At 49.8% G+C, this 17,920-nt stretch overlaps 1 protein-coding gene across 1 annotated transcript in view; it reads right to left on the reverse strand.

Annotated features, from left to right (window-relative positions):
• SLC6A17 (solute carrier family 6 member 17) overlaps window positions 1-17,920 on the reverse strand; it is a 55,142-nt gene that overhangs the window by 33,862 nt on the left and 3,360 nt on the right. The window contains exon 2 of the mRNA XM_061121200.1: window positions 4,196-4,569. Coding sequence (XP_060977183.1) covers window positions 4,196-4,481 — 286 coding nt within the window. The 5' untranslated portion in view covers window positions 4,482-4,569. The remainder of the gene's footprint in view (window positions 1-4,195; window positions 4,570-17,920) is intronic.

The following is a 17,920-nucleotide window of genomic DNA, read 5'->3' on the forward strand; positions in this document are numbered from 1 at the left end:
GGGAGCCTCCAGAAGACCCCCCAGCCACACTGCTCTGTTCCCCATAATGCAACATCCCAACATGTGTAATAAACCCAGGAGTCAGGCACCTCTGGGGCCCACGACTCAGCACTTGGCAACAGCTCATCGTTAGCTATTCTACACCAGGGTGTGCAGCGGGGCCATCTGGGCCTCAGAAGGCACAGACAGTATCCCAGGAGAGCTGGTGGGACCCTGGGGTTCACCTGAGCTCTGTCAGCATGTGCACACACATCACACACGATCAACTGAGCATATACATGCTGAGGGAGGGGCGTGGGTCCAATGGAGCTAGTCAGAAAAGGCGCCCAGAGGAGCAACCCCCCGCAACTTATATAAGAGAATCTAATTCATGCAACACACATGTGCACATGGTCACATGAACGCATCAATTTAACTTGTCACTAACGAGCCTCTGCATCCTGTTATAAAAGGAGGGGGGCCTGAAGGACCCCTGGTTCTGTCTTGTAACCCAGCTCTATCTCATGGTCTCCAGCTCTGGGAAACGGAAGAGGAGAGGAGTGATCTGAAGGACAGCACAGGGACACAGGCTCCCTGGTTTTGTATTTCACCCACGAGTCCTCAGGTCGGGGAAGATGTGCAGGAAGACAAGTCTCAAGGGTCAGAGAAGTAGGACAGCATCTTCTGTGGACGCTTTCCTCCTCTTCCCAAGGAACTAAGGAGAGTCTCCAGGTAATTGCTGTCCAAAGACAGGTCCTGCTGCAAAGACTTGGCTCCCACCAGCCACCACTCAGGCCCCAGGACTCTGACTGACTGGAAGTTTCTTCAACACACTGAGGTCTAGCTAACAGGGCTCAGGGGACTGCAGGCTGGATGAGCAGCATTCTGCCTGGGTTCATCACAGGTGCTTTTTCATATCAACTCTTATTAAAATCATTTGGACATGCACCCTCCTCTACCTTAGAAAATACAACTGGGGACACATCAGAATTTACTTTGATGGTTCAGTGGCTTTTGGGGCCTCAGGTCATCAGTCTAAATAGCTGGAAGCACTGTTCAGGGAGTTATAAAATTTAGCAGAACATGGCTACAGAGAGTTAGATTCTGGGATCTCTGAGGCTTCCTGGATCTCTAGCATGTCTCGCTATTAATAGCAAACCCCAAGGTGGGCTTTGAAAGACCACCTTGATCTCAGCCTGTTGAGATGCATGCTGAGTAGGGGTTGAGATCCAGACCCTTAAGTCAGACCTTCTGGGCTCAAGTCCTGGTTCCACCGCTTACTGTCTCTATGACTTTGGGCAAATTGCTTGATCCCTCTGTGCCACTGTTTTCTTATCTATGTAAAGAGGATGAAAATATTAAGTAGAATCATATGAAATTGCTGATATTTGATCCTTTTTTACTTACGAAGATGCCCAGTTCATACACTTCAACTGTACATCTATTGTACAGGGCTTCCATGAGGATTAAATGAGTGACTTACCCAGAGTAAGCACTTGATGACCATTTGCCTACTTCTCATAAAAATAAAGAGGAAAACAAGCAAACTGCGAGGATGAAGAATAAAGAAACTGTCAACATCTGGTGGAGCTAGGCGGAGTTTTGGAGTTTCCATCCAAAATTAAGCAATTCTCACTGGATCACTCAGGGCTCAAAACCAGAGTTATGACTCTCAGACCAACCATCTCCTGTGACAATCTGCCTCCTTCCAAAACACATTTAAGATGACTAAAATGTTTAAGATGACTATAAAAACCAGTAAAATGTAGGAGTTAAAGGTAGAGATAAAGAGGGATTCCAGGAATTAGAAAGGATGGGAAATGAAGGTAGGAGCATGGAATGGGGAGTATCAGAGTCCTGAGACCTGAAAATGCTTTTCTTTTGGGGGTTGTTCGTGATGTCTAGTGCCATGGCAACGGTCTGGTGACACTGGGAACTAAAAGACTTTGGCAAGAATGCTCCCTGGGGGCAGGGGGGTGGTGGAATGTGTGTCGGGGAGGACTCTGTGATTCAGCACTGAGTGCTCAGGCAGACTGATTATCTCAGCCATGAAGGATATGGCTGGAGGCTGCCAGCCGAAGCCCCTAATGCAACGTGCCCTCTGAAGTCATTTTGGGTACTCTGAGCTTTTAACATCTCACAGCACTTGAGGGAATCACACACTTCCCTTTGTATCTTTGCTTTGGGCAGGCCTTATATCAACTCAGTGACTTGGGCCTAGCCATTGCCATATAGGGGCTTTCCTGGTAGCTCAGTTGGTAAAGAATCTGTGTGCAATGCAGGAGACTCTGGTTTGATTCTTGGATCAGGAAGATCCCCTGGAGAAGGGATAGGCTACCCACTACAGTATTCTCGGGCTTCCCTGGTGGCTCAGACCGTAAAGAATTCTCCTGCAATGTGGGAGACCTTGGTTCGATCCCTGGGTTGGGACGATCCCCTGGAGGAGGGCAGGGCAACCCACTCCAGTGTTCTTGCCTGGAGAATCCCCATGGACAGAGGAGCCTGGTGGGCTACAGTCTACGGGGTCACAAAGAGTCGGACACGACTGAGCGACTAAGCACAGCACATGGCATGCCACACAGATTGAAAGCTCTGATCGGCAGCTATTTATTGGGTGAGTAAAAATAAAGATCTTCAAAGCAAGGAGCGTACAGAGGGAAGAGACTGTGCCCTGGTGGCAAGATGGAGGTTTCTGGCCATAAGTCAGGTGGGTAGTCTCACTCCCTGCCCTTCAACAGAACCGGCAAAGTAGGAGAAGTCTCCAGCCAGGCTCTGACTTCTGGACCAGGGAGAGTATCCCAGAGGGGAGGGAGGGACTCTGAATAGGGCTGCATCTCTGCGGGAGCCCACAGGGCAGATCCGTGGGGCAGGGAGGGAAGGGACAGGGCTAAAAAGCCTATAGAGCTGGGGCCACACCTTCAGGCTGGAGCGTGGCAGTCCCAGGGCATAGGGACCCAGGGGCAAGAAAGTTCTTTGCTGGCTCCATCACTTTCCCATGACCAGAGGTCTGAGCTTGGAACTGTCAAAGTCCACTGGGTATTTTTTTTTTTGCTTATTTTTGGTTCATTTTCCCCTGGTTTCAAAGCAAATTGCCTTTGGAACATTCCAGGCTACCTCAGAGGTGCTAGGGGATAAGGCCTGGGGGCTTCAACCCACCCCAGGAGCTAGAATAGTGAGTATAAATGGTCTGATACCAGGGGCAAGATCCTCTGGGGGGAATGAATCCCCCTCTGGAGGGGCAGCCCGAGGGCCCCTCCAACCTGCCAGGCAGCAGGTGTAGTGATTAAGGGTTCAGGCTCTGGGGCAAAGCTGTCCAGGTTTGAATCCTGACTTTATCACCAGCTGTGTGACCTTGAACAAGTGATCTAACCTCTCTGTGCCTCAAGTAACAGCCTCTAATATGAGGATGATAATAACTTTTCCTCACATAGGTTTTTGGGGACAATATGATGGTTGAACCATATGAAATCGGTGCTTTGACTGTTCCAAGATGCAGTTTCATGCATTTCAGCCTAATATCCAGGGAGAGCTTATGATAGTGCCTGGCATGTATAAGCATTTAATAATAATGGCCAACAGCTGCCCATTACTGTGTGTCAGATATGTGCTTAGTCGCTTCTGTTGTGTCCAACTCTCTGCAATGCTATAGACTATAGCCCACCAGGCTCCTCCTGTCATGGGATTCTCCAGGCAAGAATTCTGGAGTGAATTGCCATGCCCTCCTCCAGGGGATCTTTCTGATCCAGGAATTGAACTCACGTCCCTTATGTCTCCTGCATTGGCAGGTGGATTCTTTACCACTAGCACCCCCTGGGAAGCCTCATCAGATATAGTGGTAAGCATTCTATTAATAAATATAAAGCTCGTTTAATTCTCCCAACTATCTTGTGAGGCAGGAACTACTATTATTCTCATCTTACAGATGCAGGATAGTGAGGCACAGAGAAATAAAGCAACTTGCACAGGGTCCCAGAGCCAACTGGCTCCCCTGGGACTTGAATCCAGGCTGTCCAGGGCCAGAGCCCACATTCTCTCCTCAGGCTTGCAGCCTCTTGAGAGCTGTTAGCCATTCCTGGGGAAGAGTCTCAGTCTCACTCTGGAGTCCTGAGTACCAGCCTACAAGGGCCCTGGTTCTACCTCATAGACGGGTGTTTCTTTTCTCCCCTCAGCCCAGCCCACATGCAAGGCACTCCGGGACAGCAGGGCTGCCCCTTACCTCCTCCGTTTTTCTGGCACAGGTAAGGGAACCTCCAGATGTTGCCAAGACCCACAGAGAAGCCAATCTGGGCCAGGATGTACTGCAGCTTGCTGTTCCAGGCTGGCCGGTCCTCCGCGTCCAGCTCCTCCTCCGCTGCCTTCTGCTTACCGCCTGCCTCGCCAGCCACGTTCAGGACACTCTGCTTGTAGTCCACGGGCTCCTCCAGGGCCAGCAGGTCGGCCACCGACTCCGTGACGTGCTCATTGCTCTGCTCGCGCTGGGTCACCTTGCTGTTCTTCGGCATTGGGCCCCCTGGGTGGCGCAGCCCTGCTTCCTAGCACGTGGAGAAGGTGGGACTCGGCTGCTGTCAGCTCCTTCTCATCCAGGGACCTCTGAAACCAGAAGATCAGGAGAGGGTTTGCTGACCACACCAGAGAGGTGGGGAGCCCAAGTGGACACAACCCAATCGACTCCCTGTCACACACTCAGAAGCTGGTCAGGGGCCTTGAACTTCAAGCTTGCCTTCATCCCCAGTGAGGGCCACTGAAGACCTCAAGGTCTACACCCTCAGTTTCCCCATGGCCCTTCTCAGCTGAGCATCATCAGAAAGGCAAGCCTGATGGAAGGGATAACACCATACACCAAACCCAAATAAAGGGTCATCCATCACAACACGGCCACCTTTCACCATCATAGATCCTAGAATGTTCAAGAACATTTGGAGGGCTCCACTGCCTTCCCCTCCTAGGGCAGCACAAGATGTAGCCAAGTCCTAGCCCTCTTGTGTTCTATTTAGTCAAACCACCTGGTGGACCCAGAGAAACCGGCACCTTCATTCCAAATGCAGAAAAATAAATGACCCAATCAAAAAATGGGCCAAAGAACTAAACAGACATTTCTCCAAAGAAGACATACAGATGGCTAACAAACACATGAAAAGATGCTCAACATCACTCATTATTAGAGAAATGCAAATCAAAACCACAATGAGGTACCATTACACGCCAGTCAGGATGGCTGCTATCCAAAAGTCTACAAGCAATAAATGCTGGAGAGGGTGTGGAGAAAAGGGAACCCTCTTACACTGTTGGTGGGAATGCAAACTAGTACAGCCACTATGGAGAACAGTGTGGATATTTCTTAAAAAACTGGAAATAGAACTGCCATATGACCCAGCAATCCCACTTCTGGGCATACACACTGAGGAAACCAGATCTGAAAGAGACACGTGCACCCCAATGTTCATCGCAGCACTGTTTATAATAGCCAGGACATGGAAGCAACCTAGATGCCCATCAGCAGATGAATGGATAAGGAAGCTGTGGTACATATACACCATGGAATATTACTCAGCCGTTAAAAAGAATTCATTTGAATCAGTCCTAATGAGATGGATGAAACTGGAGCCCCTTATACAGAGTGAAGTAAGCCAGAAAGATAAAGAACATTACAGCATACTAACACATATATATGGAATTTAGAACGATGGTAACGATAACCCTATATGCAAAACAGAAAAAGAGACACAGAAATACAGAACAGACTTTTGAACTCTGTGGGAGAAGGTGAGGGTGGGATGTTTTGAAAGAACAGCATGTATATTATCTATGGTGAAACAGATCACCAGCCCAGGTGGGATGCATGAGACAAGTGCTCCGACCTGGTGCACTGGGAAGACCCAGAGGAATCGGGTGGAGAGGGAGGTGGGAGGGGGGATCGGGATGGGGAATACGTGTAAATCTATGGCTGATTCATATCAGTGTATGACAAAACCCACTGAAATGTTGTGAAGTAATTAGCCTCCAACTAATTAAAAAAAAAAAATCAAAATCAGAAGGAAAAAAAAAAAACAAATGCAGTTGGGGGCCAGTGGCATCAACATGCTTGTCAGTAACACAGACTCTCAGCCCCAGCCCAGACCTACTGAATAATGTATTTCTACAGAAACTCCAAGTGATTCAGAGAGGCATTCATGTTTGCAAAAAAGAAAAAAAAGGCTAACGCTCTTACATGGGGCCCCTGGACACCAGCATTCCCTAGGCAAGAGCACTGACCAGGCTCAGCTAAAGATTCTGGCAGCAGAGACCTAGAGATGCTTGCTCAGTGCCAACAAATCCTGGGTCATCGCTCAGCAGTGACATTATCTGAAGGCCACTGCAGCCAAGAGCCAGTTCTCCATCCTTCTGTGACAGTTTTACAGCAGATAATGTCTGCACAACGCGGGCGGGGGAGGCAAAACTCTCCCCTGCTCCTGCCATTCCCCATCCATCTTTCCTGCTTTCCCTTAAACAAATAGAGCACCAAGGAAACGAGTCCTTTGAAGGATCCCAACACTCTGCTTGTATCAAAGCACCTCCTCGTTAAGGGAAGGTTGGAGGATTTAAAATTAAACCACGTACACCCCGGCCGGCAGTTGCCTTGCATCTTTCTAGGGATGTAAATCATCCTGTTCTGTCGTTACTCCACTAAGCGAAGGAGCTGCCTCTGTTCCCCTTGCACGTGCCATCTCAACACTCGGGCAAGAGCTCTGGGTGGCCAAAGGGTACACACCTGCCCCTCCTGCTGGCCTTGACCCAGACCTCCTGGCTGACTCCACCCAACACCTGACCTGAGAGGAGACCTGGCCAGCCAAATCCTATTATACACGTAATGAAGCTAGGAGACCTGGCAGATGGGGACAGCTGTTCTCCCTGGCCTGCGGCGTTAGCCAGCCCTCCCCAGGCCAGGTTTTGGATCACACAAGCAAGTGACATCTTCTTGTCCTCTTCATCTAAGGGGGACAGTGATTCTTTAGTGACTGTCCCCTTCTACTCTAGGCATAGTCAGGGTCTTGGGACAGAGTCAGACTTCCTGAAAGACCTCAGAATTCCCTATAAGAAACACAGCTCTCCGTTGGGACTCTGTTTCACAGTGGGTCAGCTGAATACTCCATCATGGCCTGGAGGGTGCCCCAAGGTGGGATTGTATGTCTGTGGATGCTCCAGCCCTCAGCCTCCCCCCAGGCTGCTATGGTGCCTGTGCTACAGAAGCGAATGGTGCCCCTAGGAGTTGTGCCAGGGGGAGGCCTGTGTTCTTGCCTAGGCTGCCAGGAGAAGCCCCCCCACCTCCCCAGTCATCAGGTCCTGGTCCCCAGGCCCTCAAATGGAGAACAAAACCTAAGGCACGCGTGATGGCAGCTTGTCCAACTAGTCTGTCATCCCTCAGCTACGTTAGTTTTATGAAAAGCTAGAGCTGGGGAGGAGGGTCATTAGGTCCCTCCTGTGAGCAGTCACCAGGGCTCCTGAACTCAGAGCCTCCCTGCAGGTACTCAGCCTGCAGCAGGATTAGATCAGAACAATCTGGAATGCATTAGATATGATGTACTGTTCATCTTGTCACAACTGGAGAAAACAGGGATTCCTGCAAGTCAGCAGAATTTACCTTGAGGCTGGCCAATTCGACAACACATTTCCCCATAAATAGATTAGTGAGTGGCAGCTCTGGTCACCAGCACAAGAAGAGCGGGAGGGAAGAAGTCACCATTCTAAATTGAGAGGGCTCAAGGACAAAACTGGCACATTCTAATAAATCCAGAGAAGGGTACCCACAACAGCATCACGGAAACCACAGGCATCAGCTCAATATGAGCTTCTTCCTTCTTCCCAAGACATCACTGATGTGCATGAGCATCCTGCACCACAGGATGGGGCCCGGGGTCCTCTGGGCCATCTGCAAAGTGCTGCTGCAAGCTTGCAAGCTGAGACACTGGCCGGGCTGCCATCAGGACTGGAACCTTCTGCACCCGTGAATCTGCGCATATTAACAGGAGTCCAATGTTCAGAATACTAAAGTTTGAGGGATCCTAGGAACATTCTCATTTTATATATGAGGAAACTGAGGCCCAGAGAGAGGGAAATAATTGCCCAAAGCCACTGAGTCAGACCCAGCAGGGGGTGGAACACAGGAAGAAGACAGTATCTTCTTTGGGGGCTTTGAAGTCAGAAAGGCCTGGATTTGAGAGCTCATTTCATTCATTCATTCATTTACTCACTCACTCATTTCACTGAGTTGACAAATATTTACTGAGTGCCTTCTCCTGGTGGCTTAGACAGCGAAGAATCTACCTGCAATGCGGAAGACCTGAGTTCAATCCCTGGGTTGGAAAGATCTCCTGGAGAAGGGAATGTCTACCCACTCCAGTGTTCTTGCCTGGAAAATTCCATGGACAGGGGAGCCTGGTGGGCTACAGTCTATGGGGTTGCAAAGAGTTGGACACAACTGATCGATTAACACTTTCACTTTCTCTGTAGCAGGTTCTGTTCTAAGTGTGAGGGATACAGCAGCAAACAAAATAATCCAGAGCTTCCTTTTGTGGAGGTTCTGTTTCTGGCGGACAGGCCAGACATTCAAAGAAATAAACATACAAAATAACCAATGGTGATTTCTACTATAATGACAAATAACACGGGATGGAGATTGAGGTGGCTGGCAAGCTGGAGGGCTGCAATGTTCCGATCTGGAAAGGCACCCCTGAGGAGGGTACACTGGAGAAGAGGCACTCAGGAAATGTATGTCAAGTGCCTGAGAGAGTGAATGAAGCGCCTGTCTGACTTCAAAGCCCCTGCCCTCCACCCCCCACCTCTGCCATTTCTCACCTCCACCCCTCTACGCCCCCACTCCGCCAACCGTAAAGACATTGGCTGGTGCCCTGAGAGAGGTGGGCAGCCACCTCGCTTGAATTATGCAAGTGTCAGGCCCCTCCTGGGTGAAAAGGTTCTATCTGAAGACAGCTCCTGCCTCCCAGGGAGGGCTGCGTGAAGATTTCATGAGCAGATGTACGCAGAGTGCCTGGCATGGGGCTTGGTGCTAGGAAGGACCCCAAGGGTGGAGGCCGCAATCTGGAATTCTGGTTTTGTTTGTCTTTATTCATTTAAAATGAATTCATTTAAAAATATGTAAGTCCCCCTATTTATATTTCGTTACATAAATGCCCTGTTTCTCCTCAGGAAAAGCCAAAATGAGTTTGCGGGTGGAGTGGGGTAGAGGGCGGAGAGCGTTGTGAAACACCAGCAGCGCAGAGATGTCCTCTTTTGCTAGCGAGACGTAGCAGCACCCTAAAGCTGGTGGGGCAGCACCCTGCGAGGTCCAGGTCCACCCATCTGGCCCCAGGGTCAAAGGGAAGCAGGTAAGGGCCATACAGGGCCAGGCCCCAGGCCTGAAGATCAGCAATGTTATTACTGATAAAAAAAAAAAGCATGGCCTCACAGTAAAGCCTGGCAATATTATGAGTAGAACTATAGCTCATATTTGGAATAGTTCGAAATCATTTAAAAACATGTCTTACACAGTCCATGGGCACAGTGTGAGATGGTGATTCTGCCCGAAGCCAAACTGCCTGGGTTCGAATCTTAGCTTCGCTCCTCACCAGCCACCAGCTGGCCGGGTTCTTCCCCTCCCTGAGCTGATTTCCTCAGTGCCAGTGAACAGAGCATGACCACCCGGTAACGTCGAGGGGAGGACAGGTTGTACAGGTCTCAGGAGGGGGCCTGACCCCCAGCAAGTGCTCACAGATGTCACCTCTTCTTATCATCTCACTGGCTTCACAGCCCGGCCTGAGAAGTGCAGTGAACAGCTGTGCCCCCAGGCGGGACAGGGCACGGCCAACATCACACACCTGCCAGCACCCAGGTCTCCTCACTCCTGGGCTCTCTGCATGTCTAAAGGGGAGGCAGCAGCAGTGACTTCAAATAACCTGTCCTCTCCACAGCCCTCCAGTTCCCTGAAGCCTGGAGACCCTGTGCGGGAAAAGGTGAGCTTTCAGCCCAGGGCCTGGGAATCCAACGTGTACTCAGCGACCCTGAAGCACGGCTGGGGACAAGCACCAGAATCAGAGAAGATCCAGGCAGGTAGATTCCTCTCTGCCCTGCCTTTGCTGCCCGTGGAGCCAGAGGTGATCCAGGCAATGGGAGGCCCATTCAGTGCTGGTCTTGCTTGACCAACCACCAGCCAACTGTGCAAAGTGGCACCATCAACCCGATCTCTCTGGATCTTGCTTTCCCTGTGTGTGCAATGGGTAGGTCTGGATGGTCTCTGAGGCCCTTTCAGCTCTGCATATATCCAGGCCCTCCTGCACATGCATGTGAGCAAGGTGTGACCTGCCCCAGGCACAGACACTGCAGGTCCTTGGGCTTGTCCGTCAGGCCACCCTCTTCCGGACGAGAGCTCACTGGGGCACTGTGGTGATGCTTTGACCGCCAGCCCTCTGTTCTCGGATTACCCCCCGTAGTAAACGGGGTGGGTTGTAAAGGTGCCTTCCCAAGAGGCACATCAGAGGACGCAGTGCCATGGTACCCCCCGGAAGGATGCCTCAACTACTTAAAACACTATGCAGAGAGGCTCGAATGCCGAGAAAGCCCTCGGTTGCCAGATCTGTCACTTAGCAACAGATGCAGCTTACAGCTCAGAATAGCACATGTGAGAGAAGCAGGACGGGAGAGTGAACTGTGAATCTTCTTAAAAAGAGAAAAAAATAGTGTGACTAGGAGGCAGACAGGTAAAAATATCTCAGGGCCAGAGGGCTGATGGTTCCACAACCACCTTTCAAGCACAGCTTTCAAGTCACTCACTCATTACCGCCGGGGCGGGGAGCAGGGGGTGGCTGCTCACCCTGCAACCAAGGCCAAGCCAGGGGCTTCTCCACCCCACAGGAGCGGGGAGCGGGGGAAGGGGGACCCTCTGAGCACCTGCCTCCTGAGGTCAGTAAGGTGGTACCTGGTAACTCAAAGGACAAACTCAAAGGAGTCGGTTTCCACGTGAGACTCCCAGGTGAACTGAGTGGACAAGCTGCTATCTTGGGGAAAGAGGAGCCAAGGGGACCACAGACCCCGAGGACTGACTTCACTGAAGCCCTGGGGGTGCTCAGTGTTGCTGCCTTGGGTGGGCGGGTACTCTGGAGAGTGTTATAAGTCTGTAAATGGAAACCTCTATCACAGGGCTTCCAGGTGGCTCAGCGGCAAAGAATCCGCCTACAATACAGGAGACCTGGGTTAGACCTCTGGGTCGGGAAGATCCCCTATAGAAGGAAATGTATTTCACTCCAGTATTCTTGCCTGAAAACTCCCATGAACAGAGAAGCCTGGCGGACTGCAGTCCATGGAGTCACAAAGAGTTGGACATGACTTAGCTACTAAACCACCACCACACCACAGGGAAGCCGTGGGTCCCCAGAAGAGACGAGCAGTGGAGAACGCCCAGCTCCCTGGGCCATACAGCCAAGTCCAGCTCAGGACCAAGCAGTGCTGAGAAGGAAGTAAGGTCAGGTCCCTTCCTCTCCGGGAACTTAACAGCTTCCCGATTTCCAGGTGACAAGCTGTGGTGGCCCACACACTTTTTCTAATTACCTCAGAGCCTCTGGGCTTCCACTGAGCCCCATACAGATCAGACTGTTAGAGACCCAAGTTGTCCGCCGAATTATTTTTAACTATCTTATTGGAACCTCTGGCAGTCAGCTGGTACAAACTGCTCCTGGCAGGCCCTGGCCTGGGGTGGCCGCTCATCTTGGGTTTTCTCGCCCAGGAGGCACAGCCAGGCGCCAGCACATTCCTGGCCTCTTCCTCCTCCAGCCTCCATCCCCACATCGCCCAGTCCTGTCAGTGGGTTCAGCTCTGTCCTCTCCCACCCTCGTGCTCTAAGTCAGGCCTTCTCCCCATGGAAGGCCAGCACCAGGCGTCCAGCTCACGTCTCCTCCAGGCCGTCGGAGGAGATACCATGTCTCCCCACGCCCACGGCCATCGCACCGCCGTGGCAGCTCCTCTTGTGGGCCCCCTTCCACCTCCCTAGCCCTGGCTCTCCCCTCCTCCCCAGCCCACCTACCACTCCTCATCCTCTGCCTCCTTGACCTTCTCAGTCTTTGAAGGTCCAGCTCAAGGCCCAGCAATGACGGGACGCCTTCCACAGTAACCTAGTGAGAAAGAACATCCCCTTCTCTCCCTTCCTCAGCACACTTCTTGTAAGACTATTCGCTGCCTTTACCATCTGGCTTTTTAGTATAACTAGTTATTTAAGGCCTGATTTCTTTCCGAACCACAAGGCTCCCTGAGGGCAGGACCCAAGATGGATCAGCCCTGTGCTCCTCCCCACTGCCCCACACCCAGCAGGGCCTGGCACACAGGACAAGGCATGGTATTCACAGATGCTCCGAGGTCTCTGCCTGCCCACCCTCCAAGAGCAACGTGCTTCCCTGCTTCCTATGTTAAAATCGGAACTTCGGCCTTCTCCTTTGAAACAAAGATGTGACTGCGAAAAGCTAACAGCTCTGAGCAGAGACATGGTAAACCTACCAGAAGTCGTCTGCCCAGCCAGGGGCTCTAATCTGGCGCAGCCCTGCAGCACATGTGGGGAGGACCCTAGGCCTTGGAAGACAGATTTCTAGCCCTGACTCATTTGGAAAATAGGGAACAGCTCTTACCTACCAACTGCATCTGGTTATCATATGGATAGAAGGAGAAAGAGAAAGAAAAGCTTCCTGAGACATCAAGTCAACAGAACAGCCACTTCTGACTCCATTTCACAGATTTTCCAGCTTTGTGCTGTGGTCCCCAGTCCTTATCCCAGCTAACTGCATCTTTGCTTCTCCAAGGCCAAATTCTGGTGACCAACTACTACATGTGCTCAATAAATATGATATGAATGAAGTGAGTGAGTGAATCAATGAATTGATGTATTTTGAACTCCTCAAATTTTCTAGAATCTGATATTACTTCTCAGCTTCAAATTTTCCCATCTTCTGACATGATACTCTGATCCCAGGAGCATGTGACACCCCAAGCATCTGTTTGAAACTAACATAAACTAAGAAGTCTGGCCATCGCTCAAAGACATTTTGCCTTTCATATAGGAGCCATGATCTGTGCCTCCGTGTCTCCACTTTGCAGGCAGGATTCATCCACACCACAGAGAAGTAATCACTGGATGGCATGGTCTTGGCGTGGAGCCTTCCAGAGGCTGGCAGACCATTCCAAGCAACACACGGGCAAAGGAGCCAGTGGAATTTTCTACATCTCGTCTCACCTTCCTGTTGCATTTACTGAGCATGCTCGCTGCAGTTGGTATTTTGTTTTCTTAGTCAAGGAGGAAGGAAAGCAGGAAAAGGGGCAGATGGTCCATGGGGGCGGGGGGGGACTGGCACTGGAAAATATGGGAGAGGCCAGTGCCAACGAAAGCTTTTGGTTCAGTTCTACCAAGTCAAGTGAGAGGGAATGCATGCCCAGTGAGTGTGCAAGCAAGAGCAGCACCAGGGCTGCCCCACAGACCCCTGAGATTCCCACTAGAGTTTAGGTGCTGAGGGCAAAGTGGACTGTGGTGATAATGACAATTTCAACAGCAGCACACGGACTCTTCTGATGATCCCAGTGGCTGAGACTCCATGCTTCCAATGCAGGGGGCCCAGGCTGGATCCCTGGACAGGGAACTAGATCTCATATGCCACAACTAATGATCCTGACCGCCACAACTAAAACCCAGTGCAACCATATAAATAAATAAATAGTTTTTAAAAGACCAGCAGCACACAGGCTATCCTTCTTGAGAGCTAACTATCCATAGCAGCCATTGTGTTGAATAGAGAGTATTTCCTTTAACCCCACCAAAAGCTGTATGAGGCCGGTGCCACTCTTATCCCCATTTTACAGATGAAGAAGTAGAGGTTCAGAGGGGATACATTATCTGTATTTCATTGAACTTAAGACTTTTTGGTGCTGGTACTTTCTTGAACTTACCAGAAAGGGTCCATGGAAGGTTTTCACCCAACTAGGTCACCACTCCACTTGACCAACAGCCCATCTGAGACATTGTTGACTGCACATTCTGATTTTAAGATGTGACACTGTGCAAAATTACACATCTTGGGTTTGATGAAATATAGCACACAGTCAAAAAGTGGAGGCCCGGAGTCCCAACCACCAATATAAGGTGACTCCAGAATCTCTCAGCCACCACACTGTCCAGGAAGATCGTGGGATTTGGATTCAGGGAAACCTGGGCCTGAGTCCTGCAGCCACTTGCAAGTCGTGAGTCTTTGGGAAGGTTTACAACCTCTTTTGGTTTCAGCTTCCGGACCTGAAAAGATGGGGATGAGGCTCTGACCTCATGGGACTGTCATGAGGATAAAATGAAATGACACAGGAAGCATACCATAAACCCCATCAGCTGCCCCTCCAAATGATAACACGGGGGAAACGGGTTCAACCAGGAACAGAGGCCCATTCACCCATGTGCCTGCAATGTCTGGGAACCAGCATGGAACAAGCACATGGTTACCTGAGGACTTGTGGGGCTAGTGGGGGATGCAGGTGTTTGGAGCTCCAACTTATTTCCACTTCTCTCTTGAAATGAAGGAGAATGGAGCCCAGAGACTCTCATGAACTAGAGATACTACTGAAATATGGGATTTAAAAACTTCTCTATATTTTCCCTCCCTGTCCTTTATTCCCTTCAACAGATATTTACTGAACAGTAACTGAGCATCAGGCCCTGTCCTAGTACAGCAGAGAACAGAGAAAACAATGTCCCTGCTCTGGGGGATTTAGAGGACAAATAAAAATCATATATAATAAGAAGTAATATCACATGAAAGTGAAAAGTGAAAGTCGTTCAGTCGTATCCAACTCTTTGCGACCCCATGGACTATACAGTCCATGGAATTCTCCAGGTCAGAATATTGGAGTGGGTTGCCATGTCCTCCTCCAGGGTATCTTCCCAATCCAGGGACTGAACCCAGGTCTCCCACATTGCAGGTGGATTCTTTACCAGCCAAGCCACCAGGGAAGCCCAAGAATACTGGAGTGGGTAGTCTATCCCTTCTCCAGCAGATCTTCCCAATCCAGGAATCGAACCGGGGTCCCCTGCATTGCAGGCAGATTCTTTACCAGCTGAGTTACTAGGGAATATCGTATATATAGGCATAAACAATATCCAGAGTGATATCAAATAAATACATACAGGGGATAGAGTGAGGTAGGGATGCTATAATGTATAGGGGGTATTGGAAAGCAACTCTGCTAAAGACCTGATCATGTGAGAGCATAAGCCAGGATATCCTGGGGAAGCAATCATGGCAGAGGGAACAGAAAGTGCAAAGGTCCTAAGGCAGGAGCCACACAGGCCCTGTGCGTAGAGTATCCTAAGCCAGGGTAGAGTGGGATATGCTGAGACAGGAGAATAGCTGGCAGCCTGAGCAGGCAGGACCCGTCAGCCGTGAGGAGTTTGGGTCTTCTCTCGAACAGAAAACTGTTTTTAAAGGGATGGATAGAGTACAAGTTAGAAAGCATATGGATTAGGAGTTTGGGATTAGCAGATGCAAACTATTACCTATAGAATGCATAAATGACAAGGCTCTACTGTACAGCACGGGGAACTATACTCAGCAACCTGTGATAAACCATAATGGAAAAGAATATGAAAAAGTATGTATATGTATGTATAACTGAATCACATTGCAAACCAGCAGAAATTAATACAGCACTGTACATCAACTAAATAAATTTTAAAAAGAAAAAGCAGGTAGGTTAGAGATGGTGGTGACCCGGGCCAGGCTGTTGGATAAGGTTGAGATTTTAAAGAGAAGAAAACAGAGTACCTAGGGTACTGAAATGTACACAGGACCTGAAGAGAAGACCCATGAGACTGTCCTGATTTAGGAAAAAAAGTTATTTTTTAAATCAGTTTTTAAAAGAAAAAGTCAGGAGTGACAAGCAAAAGCCTGATTCCCTGCTTTTCTTACTCGTGGGAGGCCCACAGTGGCAACAGATGGGTCCTTACAACCTTTGCCCTAATCCTCTGACCTGGATTTTCTTACAGCCACTATTTCCTCTCGTTCCAGAGAGAGACAGAAGGAATCAAGGGTGTCCAATTACCTGAGTTACCCACTAGACTGCCGAAGAGCACTTGAAAGAATAGTGATCAGAAACCCTTAATTACAGTCCCAACATGATGTCTCTTTCCTGAGGACCAGAAATGTTCGTGTCTCTTTCCCTACCAGCCTTCAGCACGGCTTTGTGGAGGGGTAGGCAGAAAGGCACCCCCATCAGGAGCAAGCCGCCAGCCACCTGAGATCACAGTGGAAGGAGCACACGTTTGAGGACCTACTGTCCTTCCATATGTTATTTATCCCCAAAACAACTTGGGGTAAGATGGAATACCCATTTTACAGATGAAGAAGCCTAAGCTAAGGGAAGATAACTACCGTATACTAGATTACTACCGTGTACTAGATTACCCAGCCAAGAAACGGAGGAGACAGAATCCAAACTGTGGTCCACCTCACTCAGTAGTCCGTACTTGTCCATTCTTTGGTGCTTTCCAATCTTCCACACATGATGACACACAAGAAGAGAATACTGCCATGGCACATTGGGTAAATGGAGGAGGCTACTCCATCCTAGGCCATTCAAGGCTATTCCAGGGGATGAAGGTGTCATTATCTCTGGGCCACATGCCACCTATCTGGGGCCCTGGTTAGGAAGTTCTCCAATGCACTGTGCCACATTGCAAAGCACACATATGAATCTCATTCAGCAAGTCAACAATGGAACAAGTCCATCTACCATCATTCCTCCTGGAGGTCAGGAACTTCCTCGCTTGGTCAGGTCCGTTCCCAAAGCTTACTGTCTCTGGCCTGACGCTTGCCCCATCCTCACTCCACAAGTGGCCTCAGAGCAAAAGCGTTTTCTGTCTCAGCTCCCAAGTTGGGGACTCAGGCTGCCCAAGCCTCATCTGACATAGGATTGCTCTCTAACAAAACATACTGGTTTTAAACATGAGAATAATTTGGTACAGTAATGCATCTTGCACCTAAGCTCACATTCTCACATGTGAATTTTCTGTGCACAATGAATATCTAGCTATTTTTTTAATAACTGAATTTATCCAGAGATGGACCATATCTTAATTTTTAAAATTACTCATGGGGGATGGGAGAGGGAATTACCCAAAGACTGTATCTCCTCAAAATGGCTGTCTATGGAGCAAGGGCTTCCAAGAAGACCTCTTTGTCCCCTGGGTGTGCTTACCTTTCAACAATCCACTCTTACTTTCAGAAACTTCCCCACCATGAACAAAGGGGGCTTGAAGATATGAGGCAGTCTAGGAGAGTAGAGACCTATTCTTCCAGGTGATTTCTCAGAGAGAGAAGAGATGGAGAAGCAGAAGCAGAGACCAAGTTTCCCAGAACAGTCAAGGACGCATGCGGTGGAGCCCCAAGGGTGAGGAGCACAGGCTCCAAGGGACGGGACCAGGAAGCAAGCAGCATCCCTCTGGACAGCCCTTGCCACCACTGCTGCCAATGACCTTGGAGGGTTAGCAGTTTCACTCTGGGGTCTGAGACCTCACTAGAAATTGCTGCAGGTCCCTGGCACACACTCTCCAGTAGAGAAACCTGATACATCAGAGCCCACCAGTGACTGGCTGTTCTTGGTACTGCAGAAGCAAAAACCCTCAGGCATCCTCACATTTGCTCTGACTCTTCCTTCACTGCTCCTAGAACCAACCCCAGACTGGGACAGACTTTACAGGAATGAGGTCGGGGTGGCAGAGATCAGGAAGAGAAAGATGGACAGGACAGTAAAGCATGAAGATGGAGCCTGAGATGTTCTTCTGGATTCCAACCAACCTGGGACCACATACTGTATTCCGCCTTAGAAACTGGGGTATGCTCATTCTCTACCAATTTCCCATTAGCGGAGGCTCATGTCCTCCTTCTCAGAGCAA

Source organism: Dama dama, chromosome 20 (genome assembly GCF_033118175.1).
Source record: "Dama dama isolate Ldn47 chromosome 20, ASM3311817v1, whole genome shotgun sequence".
Taxonomy (NCBI): domain Eukaryota; kingdom Metazoa; phylum Chordata; class Mammalia; order Artiodactyla; family Cervidae; genus Dama; species Dama dama.